The following is a 13,527-nucleotide window of genomic DNA, read 5'->3' on the forward strand; positions in this document are numbered from 1 at the left end:
AGGAAAAAGGGATTTCACTAAAGTCAAGAAAAGCAGATGTGCCGTCGCTGCATTGTCTTGTTCTTTCTGTTGTGATCATCTAGAAAAAGCTTTTGTGCTTATCATTCTTAACAGCCTTTGGATTTTGAGACCAAGAATTCATATACGCTGAAGGTAGAAGCAAGTAACGTCTATATTGATCCACGTTTCATCAGCATGGGACCCTTCAAAGATACGGCAACATTAAAAATCGTAGTGGAAGATGCTGACGAACCCCCAGTCTTTTCATCACCAACGTATCTACTGGAAGTTCATGAAAATGCTGCTATCAACTCCGTGATTGGTCAGGTGACCGCCCATGATCCAGACGGATCTTCAAGCTCTATAAGGTACTCCTACTTTAAAATAATCCTTCTTGTTGAACATTAACTATAGCAATAGCACTTAGACTTATACAGTGGTACCTCTGCTTATGAACTTAATTCGTTCTGTGGCCAGGTTCTTAAGTAGAAAAGTCTGTAAGAAGAAGCAATTTTTCCCATAGGAATCAATGGAAAAGCAAATAATGTGTGCGATTGGGGAAACCACAGGGAAAGTAGAGGCCCTGTTTCCTCCCAGGAAATTCCTAGAGAGGCCCCACAGAGGCTTCTCCCTGCCTTTTCCGGCCCTGTTTCCTCTCAGGAGAGTCCTAGAGAGGCCCCACGGAGGCTTCTCCCTGCCTTTTCCAGTTATAGTTTCAGAGGCTCAGGTTTGTAAGTGGAAAATGGTTCTTGAGAAAAGGCAAAAAAATCTTGAACATCCGGTTCTTGTCTAGAAAAGTTCATAAGTAGAAGCGTTCTTAGGTAGAGGTACCACTGTATCTCACTTCACAGGGCTTTACAACCCTCTCTAAGCAGTTTACAGAGTCAGCTTATTGCCCCCAACAATCTAGGTCCTTATTTTACCCACCTTGGAAGGATGGAAGGCTGAGTCCACCTTGAGCCTAGTGAGATTTGAACTGTCAAATTGCAGGCAGCCGGTAGGCAGCAGAAGTAATCTGCAGTACTGCACTCTAACCACTGTGGCTCAAAGGGCTTAATAGTGCATGATACCTGACATACCATTTCCAATCTCAAGCTGTGTTTGATTTTTTTCCCACCCCATGGACAATTTAGGCATTAAATTTAGTCAGATCATTTTTCAACCTAAATAAGGTCAGCTCTGTCTATACTTTTCTGGATTTTCAAATAAGAGCTATTTTTTCTTGGTCTGACCCAGAAATATTGGTTCCTCAATGAGTAAACTACAAACTATGCCACTTTGTTTAATTGTACCAGACAGTTAAGCTTTGAGGAGACTACTGTAATCATACCCATGCTTGATTTGTGTCTGATATCTTTCCAGATTCAGAGAGATCATTTTCCATTTATTGGTATTTTTTAAAAAATGATCCTAAATTGATTTAGGGGTTTTTTGGGAGAGTAAGGCTGTGCAGTGTTCAGCATTTTCATTTGATTTTATTTTGGATTTAAGATCATATTTATAAGAATTATTATTTTTTCATCTGATGGACAACCACTGTGCAATATTTGATCATTCTGAATGCTATGCAAGAATGAAGAAGGAAGGGGGGATAGAAGAGGAAGTAATTGTTGAAAAAATAAACTTTATAGGAAGCGGGATTTCTTTAACATTAAACCATTGAGTTCCCTTAAATTGAGCCAACTGAACAAATGAAGGCAGCTGATAGCCAATGAATGAATAAATCTCATTCTTGTAAAGTCTCTATTTCTAATGGTATCCTCTCTGTTGTGTCTGACATGTGTGTGTGTGTGTGTGTGTGTGTGAGGGAGGAAGCAGACAACTATATTAAAGCCTAATATTTTACAAGCTTCAAATGACATGGCTTCAAGTGCTGGTGAGACCACATTTGGAATACTGTGTTCAGTTCTGGAGACCTCACCTACAAAAAGATATTGACAAAATTGAACAGGTCCAAAGACGGGCTACAAGAAAGGTGGAAGGTCTTAAGCATAAAACGTATCAGGAAAGACTTAATGAACTCAATCTGTATAGTCTGGAGGACAGAAGGAAAAGGGGGGACATGATCGAAACATTTAAATATGTTAAAGGGTTAAATAAGGTCCAGGAGGGAAGTGTTTTTAATAGGAAAGTGAACACAAGAACAAGGAGACACAATCTGAAGTTAGTTGGGGGAAAGATCAAAAGCAACATGAGAAAATATTATTTTACTGAAAGAGTAGTAGATGCTTGGAACAAAGTTACAGCAGACGTGGTTAGTAAATCCACAGTAACTGAATTTAAACATGCCTGGGATAAACATATATCCATCCTAAAATGAAATACAGAAAATAGTATAAGGGCAGACTAGATGGACCATGAGGTCTTTTTCTGCCGTCAGTCTTCTATGTTTCTATGTGAAAGTCCAAGTTAACTGATGTCTTGATTTATTGCTATTTGTGTCTATGTAGGAATCTTCTCAGCTAAGGATTAGCACATGTCTTAAATTAGATAAGAGTGAATGAGATTCAAAGGAGGGTGGACTTAATCTATTTGTAGCTACAGAGGAATTCTAGGACCATCCCTCTTTTAACTCCAATCCCAGGTTCTGCCACACCATCTTCTACTGCACCCAACTTCTTTTGGACTGCTAAGCATGCTGTAAATGTATAGTCCTACAATCTTTATTTTCCAACTGTACTACTGTTGGAAAATGCAGCTGCTGTAATCCATTTGTTTGTTTTGCCATAAGAAAAGGGTGTTTTTTTTCCCATTAGAAATAATTTAAATGATATCTGGTAGGTCTGTTATTGTATTGTTCTTTTGGTGATACTGGGAAGTGCCAAGAAACTTTTGATTGCAGGGAATAATAAGTCTAACAGAACAAATGCATCCAAAGGTATGCTTTGATATTAAAAAAAAATGATTCTGGAGGCTGGTGTTTTGCTTTGCAGCAGGCTAGCTTAAATGTTAAATGTAATTAAAAGAATGTTTGTATATTTTATTTTATTTTAAAAGTCGTTTAATGTCCATGGACACTATATTGAAGATGCACCTACTCTATTTTTCTCTCTTCCTCTTCCTCCTTATCCAAAAACTATATATATGTGTGTGTGTGTGTTTTCGTAGATGTTCACGGGTACAGGTATGACGACGGTCTTGGTATATTCGGGTTTCTTCCCATGTAGGATTTGGAAATTTCTGGCGACGTTTCGACGAGGTCCCACTCGTCATCTTCAGGCTGGTGTTTCTGTCCTTGTTCTAGGGCGAACACAGCGAGACCAGTATTTATAGAAGGAAGGCAGCACAGGTCTTGCTGTGTTCGCCCTAGAACAAGGACAGAAACACCAGCCTCGTCGAAACGTCGCCAGAAATTTCCAAATCATACATGGGAAGAAACCCGAATATACCAAGACCGTCATATATATATATAATGGCTATCAAGTGCATCTGATCCAAGAACAATTTTCTGGTTTAAGGAAATATATGCCACAGATTGAATTTGCTGGTCTTCAAGGTGCTTTAAAAAAAATCTACGTAAACATTCAGTCTGATCAGAAAATGTCGTGAGGAAAAGTTCTTAAATCCATCACCTTTAGGCACTTCTTCATTTTTAATTGCTTTGGAAATGTTTCTTTGCCTCATGAGTGCAGGCCTATACCAAATTCTTTGAAGCTGCCATCTGTGCAATAGGATTATACAAGGCTGGTGGTTAATCAGATAAGAAATTTCAAGTTATTAAGTCACAAGAGGAAAAAATTGGAGGCAGAAATTCCTGACTGGTTATTGAAAATATATATCTTTCTGTGCCAATAACCCTATTTAAGCCTTGTGAGCATTTCCTGCCCCATAAAATCCACCATGTAGGATGGCATTTCACATGTTTTAATTAAATATACAAAACTAGCATGTGTGTCTTCCCTTTCTCATCTGGATTCTATCTGATATGCATACTGATTCAGCCTTTCTAATGTTTATGCCTGCATTTCTTTAGTTGTGGGTGGGGGGTTTTTAAGTCTGTTTGCTGATCTGTGGTTTCTGAGCAAGCCAATGCTTTAATTTCAGTCAAGCACAAACAATCGAAGGGCAGGGTTGGTTCCAAAATGATTACAGATGCAAACTATGTGTAAACAAGAATCTGAACTACTAACAGTCAAGGTAATTTGTTGGTAGAATTCCTACTGGAATTCAAATGGGGCTGAACTTGGCTCTCTTGTGGATGCAAAGTGACTCTAAACTGATGACTTGCTTGACCCCTCCTCCTCCTTCAGCCTGTTCATCTGCTATAAATTCATTTTATTAATAGATTCCTTAAAGCAGTGTGGTCTTTCCCCGGGCTCACATGAAACTCTATGAAGTCAGAATCTCTTTAGGGATGAGAGAGATTGTGCAAGATCCAAAACGCATGTTCCAAATAATTTTTGAAGCATACACAGTCCTATTATAGACTCTTATGTTATTAAATAGAGCAGAATCTTTTGATTGTTTACTTGTAATGCAAACTTTGGCACTAAGCACTAAGTCCATATATTTCAACACAATTGATAAGGATACTGTTTTTAGATTGGATGTTGTTTTCTTAGCATGTCAATAATATTTCCTGAATAATTAGCTGTCCTGTAGCCTCCATTAATATTGTTAATTTATCACCAATGACTCTTTGTGATTTTTCAAAGCACTATCAAGGGACATGATGAGAGGTGGGTAGCATAGCTGGATGAGTCAGCTAAAGAACTATGATCATGAGTGTGAATGTAAAGGGAAAACAAATAATACAAAAATTAATATCTATCTATCTATCTATCTATCTATCTATCTATCTATCTATCTATCTATCTATCTATCTATCTATCTACAGTAATATCTCATGATACGAACTTAATTGGTGCAAGGAGGAGGTTCGTAAGATGAAAGGTTCGTAAGACGAAACATTGTTTCCCATAGGAAACAATGTAAAGTCAATTAATCCGTGCAACCAAAAAACCCCCCGCAAAAAAACGGCTTTCGGCGACTGCTGGGAAGCCGCGCGGCTGTTTTAAAAGGTGACAGCCGGCCTGGGGGGCTTCCCAGCACCCCCCCGAACCCGGGTTCGGGGGGGGTGCTGGCAAGCCCCCCAGGCCGGCTGCGACCTTTTAAAACAGCCGCGCCGCTTCCCAGCTGTCTCCTGAAGCCGAACGCGGAAGTTCGGCTTTGGCGTTCGGCTTCAGGAGACAGCTGGGAAGCGGCACGGCTGTTTTAAAAGGTGACAGCCGGGCTGGGGGGCTTCCCAGCAACCTCCCGAACCGAACCCGGGGTTCAGAAAAATTTTGCCTCTTCTTACGAACTTTTTTCGAGTTACGAACCGGCGTTCGGGAGGCTTCTGGGAAGCCCCGCCACCCGGCTGTCACCTTTTAAAACAGCCGCGCGGCTTCCCAGCAGTCTCCGAACGCCGGTTCGTAACTCGAAAAAAGTTCGTAAGAAGAGGCAAAATTTTTCTGAACCCCGGGTTCGTATCACGAGTTGTTCGTAAGACGAGGGGTTCGTATCTTGAGGTACCACTGTATCTATCTATCCATCCATCCATCATCTATCCATCCATCCATCCATCCATCTCTATCTCTATCTCTATCTATCTATCTATCTATCTATCTATCTATCTATCTATATCTATCTATCTATCTATCTATCTATCTATCTATCTATCTAACTCTATCTCTATCTCTATCTCTATCTATCTATCTATCTAACTCTATCTATCTATCTATCTATCTATCTATCTATCTATCTATCTATCTATCTATCTATCTATCTATCTATCTATCTATTTGAAAGGGACCTTGCAGGTCATCAAATCCAACCCCCTGCTTAAGCAGGAAACCCTACACCATCCCAGCCAGATGGCAGTCCAATTTCCTTTTGAATGTGTCTAGTGATGGGGTGTTCACAACCTCTGCTGGCAGGCATTTCATTGGTTGATTGCTCTCACCATCAGAACGTTCTTCCTTATTTCCAGGTTGAATCTCTCCTTGGTCAGTTTCATCCGTTGCTCCTGGTCTGGTGCCCTGAAAAATAGTGTGACCCCCTCTTCTCTGTGGCAACCCCTCAAATATTTGTATATCATGTCACCTCTGGCCCTCCTTTTTGCTAGACTATCCATGCCCAGTTCCAGCAACCTCTCTTCATATGTCTTGGTTTCCAGTCCCTTTATCATTTTAGTTGCTCTTCTCTGTACTTTCCCTAGCGTTATAATGTCCTTTTTGTAATGCGGTGACCAAAATTGAATGCAGTACTCTGGGAGAGGTCTGACTAAGGCATTTTAGAGTGGTATTAGTACCTCCTTAGTTTTGGAATATATCCCTCATTGATGCAACTTAAGATTGTGTCAGTTCTTTTAGCCGCTGCTGCACTTTGCACATTATATGTAAGAGATTTTACATGAAACATGTAAAACCTACCTATTCAGGGGTGGGTTCCACTTACCTTCACTCCCAGTTCATTTAATGAAAGCCCTACATGGCATCAGACCACAGTACCTCCGGGGACCATCTTCTGCCACACGAATCCCAGCAGCCGATTACATTCCACAGAGTAAGCCTACTCTGGGTCCCATAGACTAAGCAATGTCATCTGGTGGGGCCCAGAGGAAGAGCCTTCTCTGTGGCGGCCCCGGTCCTCTGGAACCAACTCCTCTCGGAGATCAGAACTGCCCCACCCTCCTTGCCTTTCACAAGTTGTTGAAAACTCACCTTTGCCGCCAGGCATGGGGAAATTGACATCTCCCTTAACTACTTTGATTTATGTATGGTCTGATTGGGTTGTGTGATTATTTTATTATAAGAGTTTTTAAATTGTGTTTTTAAATATTGGATTTGTACATTGTTTGTTATTGTTGTGAGCCGCCCCAAGTTTTCGGAGAAGGGCGGCGTACAATTCTAATAAATGATGATGATGATGATGATGATGATGATGATGATGATGGAAGTGCCTTTCATGTCACATAAAACACCTGTGCATGAGCAGAAGGGTTTTTTGCAAGCCATGGCAACTGAAGAGAGCGTGGACTGCCAGTCATCACTGCCAGTTTAGTGAGTGGTGGTAAATTTCTGCTATCACGGCAGAAAAAGACCACAGAAAAAGACCTCATTGTCCATTTAGTCAGCCCTTAATGCTATTTCCTGTATTTTATCCTAGGATGGATATATGTTTATTCCAGGCATGTTTAAATTCAGTTACTGTGGATTTACCAACCACGTCTGCTGGAAATTTGTTCCAAGCATCTACTACTGTTTCAGTAAAATATTTTCTCAGGTTGCTTCTGATCTTTCCCCCAACTAATCTCAGATTGTGCCCCCTTGTTTTTGTGTTCACTTTCCTATTAAAAACACTTCCCTCCTGAACCTTATTTAACCCTTTGACATATTTTGTTAACTTTTGTCGCCAGGCGTGGGGATCATTACCATCTTTCCCCCTTTTTATTATGTTTTTGGCCTTACTGTATGATAGATTAGTTTGAATGTGTGTGACTGCATAGTTAGGGGTTTTATTATGTTATTAATGTCTTCTTAAATGGATTTGATTTTTTATTATTAGATTTGTAATGTATTGTATTACTGTTATGCTGTGAGCCGCCCCGAGTCTTCGGAGAGGGGTGGCATACAAATCTAATAAACTATAACTATCACTTCTTTAAAAGAACTGGCAGCAACCTAACACTGTACCTATTGTAAATCGTCTTTCTTTCATAACCCTTTTAGTAGACAAATCTAGAAAAGAATTATTCAAACACGCCCTTTTCTCCCTTTCTTAGCAGAATATGCTGAAATAAAATAGAAATAGTTGTCATAGATGGTTGAAAGACAGATGTTTCAGGTTCAATAATTGATTTGCTGAGAACTTTGCAGTGTTTATTTAATTTTATAAATTAAACCATAGCTAGATATTTTTCCATCTGCTCCTGATTCAGTATGATTATTATATAATTTAAAATAATATGTAACAAATTGATTTATTACCTTCTCCATTGTTAAAGCACATCAGTTGCCACCCTAAATAGAAATAAGAATGATGATGATCTAACTCTATCCAGAATCAATTATCACTGAGCAATTATTGGCAGATCAAAGAAAGTTCATTACCAGAAATAAATATTTCAGGGATGCATAACTGGAAGAGATTCCGGGGGGAAAATGTGAAAATGAAAAATCCAAAATAGTAGTTGAAGGGACAAAATGGTGGAAAGTCTTAAGCATAAAAATTATCAGGAAAGACTTCATGAACTCAATCTGTATAGTCTGGAGGGCAGAAGGGAAAGGAGGACATGATCAAAACATTTAAATATGTCAAAGGGTTAAATAAGGTTCAGGATAGATGTGTTTTTAATAGGAAAGTGAACACAAGAACAAGGGGGCACAATCTGAGGTTGGTTGGGGGAAAGATCAGAAACAACATGAGAAAATATTATTTTACTGAAAGAGTAATAGATCCTTAGAACAAACTTCCAGCCAACGTGGTTGGTAAATCCAGAGTCATTGAATTTAAACATGCCTGGGATAAACATATATCCATCCTAAGATAAAATACAGGAAATAGTATTAGGGCAGACTAGATGGACCATGAGGTCTTTTTCTGCAGTCAATCTTCTATGTTTCTATATTTCTAACAACAATTATAAATATAGAGGAAACAACTGATATGAAGTACATAAATTATAACTTAGAAGAAGTAATAACAACAGAATCAGTTCAGGCCAGTAATTTAGCAAATGATAAACCGACCTCCAGATAAGAAGAATTAAAGAAAAAAAAATGTGTTATGTGCAGAACTACCAATAGAAAGATTGCCTGCAATGAAAATAGTGTCCGGCATTTATAACGGATGTTAATAAGAAGTTTGCAAGGATTAACATCTATTGAACAGACTAATCAGCTTGTTTACCATCAGTGATGGGCTGCAACCGGTTCAGTGATTGCACATACTTTGTGTGATTATAGGGCAGGGGCAGGTGGGTGGGGGCAGCTGATCATCAGAACTACCAGTTCTCCCAAACCAATTCAAACGGGCAGTAGCCCACCTACAATACAACAATAATGGGAATTGAAATTCAAAAAGTAAAAGCAAAAATATTCAGTTCCAAGTGGAAGATCAGACTGGAGACCGAAGTAAAAAAAATTAAGGTCAGGTGCGAATAATTTAAAGAATGTGAAAGGAATATACATACGTACATACATACATATATATATACATATACACATTCCTTTCACATTCTTTAAATTATTACCATTTTGGCCTCATCAGCTAGCCATAACCTCACTGGGACTTGAACTTGCAACCTTGGCCTTGTAAGGCAGAGAATTAACCTCGAGGCTACAGTATCCAATCTATATATATATATATATATGGGTTTTCCCCCATGTAATATTACTAGAGGTGTGTGTATATATATATATATATATATATATATATACACATACACACACCTCTAGTAATATTACATGGGGGAAAACCTGAACTCTGTGTGTGTGTGTGTGTGTGTGTGTGTTTTCGTAGATTTCCACGGGTACAGGTATGATGGTCTTTGCATATTCGGGTTTCTTCCCATATAGGATTCAGAAATTTCTGGTGATGTTTCGACGAGGTCCCACTCATCATCTTCAGGCTGGTGCTTCTGTCATTGTTCTAGGGCGAATGATTTATATATATAAAGAGAGAGAGAGAGAGATTGTACGCTGAACACAAGTCTAATTAAAACAAAATAGCTCAGCACCAGAAAAGTTGAAGAAGCTTTGGAAATCATAAAACAACAAATAACAGCAATAACTTGGAAAATTGAATGCTGTGAGGCACAAATCATCCAACTGAACTAAAATCAGCTATTACAGTGAAACCAGAGGCAATTGTACCAACGTATTTGGTTCATTACTGCATAGTTGGATCATCAGAAGTTTGGAAACAACTGGTGTCAATAAAAACATTAAACTGGAAGCAGTGGAAGAAAGAATTGATGGTTGGAAAAGAAAAATAAGGCCTTTATTAGTCCTTATCAACATTAGGTGAGGCATCTGGCTGGTGATTCATTATCGCCCTTTTTATTTGCTTTTGCTGTGATCCTACTTTCTAAAGTGATTCTGAAGAAAACGTTGGCTATTCAATAGCAGTGCAAATAAAATCCCACATTTGCTCTATATGCATAATCTAAAGCTGTTTGGAAAAATCTGAAATTAAAATCCAGTCATTGACGAGCACCACGAGGATTTTTAGCACAGATACAGCAGTGGAATTCGGCCTAGAGAAATTTGCTACAGGAGCAATAAATTGGTATAAAATCATAAACAGTATTGGAAGGGAAATGCAATATAACCAAACCACCAAGCACCATTGGGACGAAACCTACAATTATCTGCACATTTCATAGTTGGACATTACCAAGTACGGACAAGTCAAAAATGTGATTAGCTAAGAATAATACCTTTGAGTACATTAAGAGTGACAAAATTGCTAAAGACAAAAATGAATGTTAGAAATAACATCCAAGCTTATCAATAACTGGGCCATAATTACTTTACAAAACAGTGATGGAATTATTAAATGGACACCAGTTGAAGTGGACTGTTTGGACTGAAAAATAACCTCTGATGACTATTCACTATTGAAATAGCTCTGTGCATTATATCTCTGTAGTAATGTTGATTTTAAGTGCCAGACAGAAATTGTGGTTTATTTCAGGATAAATTTCTAAGAATTTCATATTGTTGTATGCATCATCAGGATAATAAACACTTGAAATATGGATTTTAAAAAAGGAATCTAAAATCTGGCTGACTCTCTGAAAGACAACAACAACAACAACAACAATAATAATAATAATAATAATAATAACAACAATAAACAGTTAATAGTTATCAATATCAGTGATGATGATGATTATGATAATTTACTCTTATTCTTTTTTGCAATTGCCAAGTCAGTATCTTATCTTGTTTATTATCTTTTTGAATTTTTTTCTTTAAATTGGCAAATTTTATCTTAACATCTTGATCCGATTCCATCCATTAAGTTCAGTTGTTTACCGAGTTGTTTACTAAAGGTTTCCAGCATTGAGTCTAAATCCAAGGTGGTTTCTGTTTTTGTCTTAATTCTAGTTTCTTCAATTCATTCATCAATATGTATATTTTCCTGTGCCTTTTTTCCTCCCTATTTGACAGTTCTCCCTAAACACTTGACGTAAATCCCTTGCTGAAAATAAAGAAATCTCAGGAGTTGGTTATCTACTGGGCTGACATTAAAGGGAACAATATAATCTAGACATTTCCAGCTTCCCTTTAGGAAGCGAGTGATGGAAGTTCAGCACTTGAAATTCATTGTCTCAATTGTACAATCCTGGGAATAGATACAGTTGGGATATTTTTATCTTTCGCATGCTCTGAAGTGTTTATGGAGAGAAGATCCGAATCACCATGCAGCCCCGTTCCTTGAAAAGAACCAGGGAAAGCAAAGTATGGACAGATTAGAACAGTGATCGTGAAACTTTTTTCCCTTGGGTGCCGAAAGACCATGTGTGCACACTTCAGCTTCAACCGCAACAACACTCGAGCACACAACAGATACAAACTTAAAGTAAACCACTCTAAACCCAACTGCAGGAATTACAACTTTAGAAACCAAGTAGTGGATGCATGGAATTCACTACCAGACTCTGTAGTATCATCACCTAACCCCCAAAACTTTACCCTTAGACTATACACTGTTGACCTCTCCCGATTCCTAAGAGGTCAGTAAGGGGCCTGCATAAGTGAACCAGAATGCCTTCCATCCCCTGTCCTAATATTTCTTTTTACTAGTATCATGTATATAAATATTATATCTTTGTATACCACCAATACGTATGTGACAAAACAAATAAATACTAAAAATAAATAAATAATAAATACACTATTGTGTATGCTTAAGTGCCCACGGCCGTAATTCAATGCCTGGGGAGGGCAAAAACAGCTTCCCTCACCAATCCAGAGGCCCTCTGGAGGCCAGAAACGGCCTGTTTCCCAACTTCAAGTAAGCCCAGTAGGTTTGTGTTTTGCCCTCCGCAGGCTCCAAAGGCTTCCCTGGAGCTGAAGGAGGGTAAAAACACCCTTCCCCATCACCCTGGAGGCTCTCTGGAAGTCAAAAACATGCTCCCAGAGGCTCCGCAAGAGCCAAAAATCAGCTTGCCAGTACAGTAGTACCTCTAGATACGAGCTGCTCCAGATGCGAGTATTCCAAGTTACGAGCCGCGACGTGAGCGAAATTTCTGTTTGACACCCGAGCTCAAATTCGGGACACGAGCCGAGCTTCCGCTAGGTGGCACAAGAATCTCCTTGCTTCTCGGTGTTATCTCGGCGTGAAAAACAAAGTCTAAAGGCATTCGTTCGAGATGCGAGTTGATCGACTTATGAGCTCGGGTCTGGAATGAATTAAACTCGTATGTTGAGGTACCACTGTACACACATACATGTTGGAGCTGAGCTAAGGGAATGGCTCGCGTGTCGGCAGATATGGCTCCATGTGCCACCTGTGGCACCTGTGCCATAGGTCTGCAATCACTGGATTAGAATCTCAAAGTTGGCTAAATACTTGTAATGGATTACCAGGCTAAACCCAAGGGAGGGGCCAAACACATCATCAATCAGAGTGAGTTCCTGCCTGTCCGGATCAGTTCTATAGAACCAGTAGTAACTTGGCGGCCTGGATTGCTGGTTCTTTCGGCAGCGCTGTAGGTGGCAACATCTTGTTTTTTGCTTCTGCACATGCTTAGAAGCTTTTTTGTCATGTGTATGTGCATGCATGAAGTGACTGTGTTGCGCACAATGTGTGCGTATTTTCACAGTGCATCCCTGAGCGAACAGGCAGTAAAGGAATCCAGAACCCAATCATGAGTCCTTTCATGGCCACAAGAGGTCTAAATCCAGCCCACCCTGAATTCCGTTGTATTCTTAGCTTCCACTAATTCCCTGTTGGCCATTATTAGTTCAGATTCTTGTAGAGAGCTTAACTTTACAGTACAATAAATCTTCATACTCATTTAACTGCCTGAATCGCCTCCTTTCCCCAGTACTTGACAATATAAAAATGTACCAATAAAGGAAAATACACTGCTCAAAAAATAAATAAAGGGAACATTTAAACAACACACTATAACTCCAAGTAAATCAAACATCTGTGAAATCAAACTGTCCACTTAGGAAGCAACACTGATTGACAATCAATTTCACAGGCTGTTGTGCACATTCAACTTTGTTCAAAACAGAGTATTAAACGAGAAATATTTCATTCATTCAGATCTAGGATGTGTTCTTTGAGTGTTCCCTTTATTTTTTTAGCAGTATAATTTCACTGAGGGTTGAAATGAGGGGTGCTTGATGTTTTCTGGGCCTACATTAATTAAACCAGCATTGATAGTGTTATCTAGTTTGGTTAATGAACCATCTGGAAGAAGTCAAACAGGGTCGGAGAACACCAATGATCTCATACTAAAATGTTCAGAGTTATTTATAGGCATCTGTGCATGTTTTTATTCAAAATCGTTATAAACACATA

At 39.0% G+C, this 13,527-nt stretch overlaps 1 protein-coding gene across 6 annotated transcripts in view; it reads left to right on the forward strand.

Moving 5' to 3' along the window:
- LOC139171918 (cadherin-8) overlaps nt 1-13,527 on the forward strand; it is a 292,669-nt gene that overhangs the window by 187,058 nt on the left and 92,084 nt on the right. For all 6 annotated transcript variants that reach the window (XM_070760413.1, XM_070760417.1, XM_070760418.1 and 3 more), the window contains exon 6: nt 115-368. In XM_070760413.1, the coding sequence (XP_070616514.1) occupies nt 115-368 (254 nt within the window). The remainder of the gene's footprint in view (nt 1-114; nt 369-13,527) is intronic.

Source organism: Erythrolamprus reginae, chromosome 9 (assembly GCF_031021105.1).
Source record: "Erythrolamprus reginae isolate rEryReg1 chromosome 9, rEryReg1.hap1, whole genome shotgun sequence".
Classification (NCBI taxonomy): domain Eukaryota; kingdom Metazoa; phylum Chordata; class Lepidosauria; order Squamata; family Dipsadidae; genus Erythrolamprus; species Erythrolamprus reginae.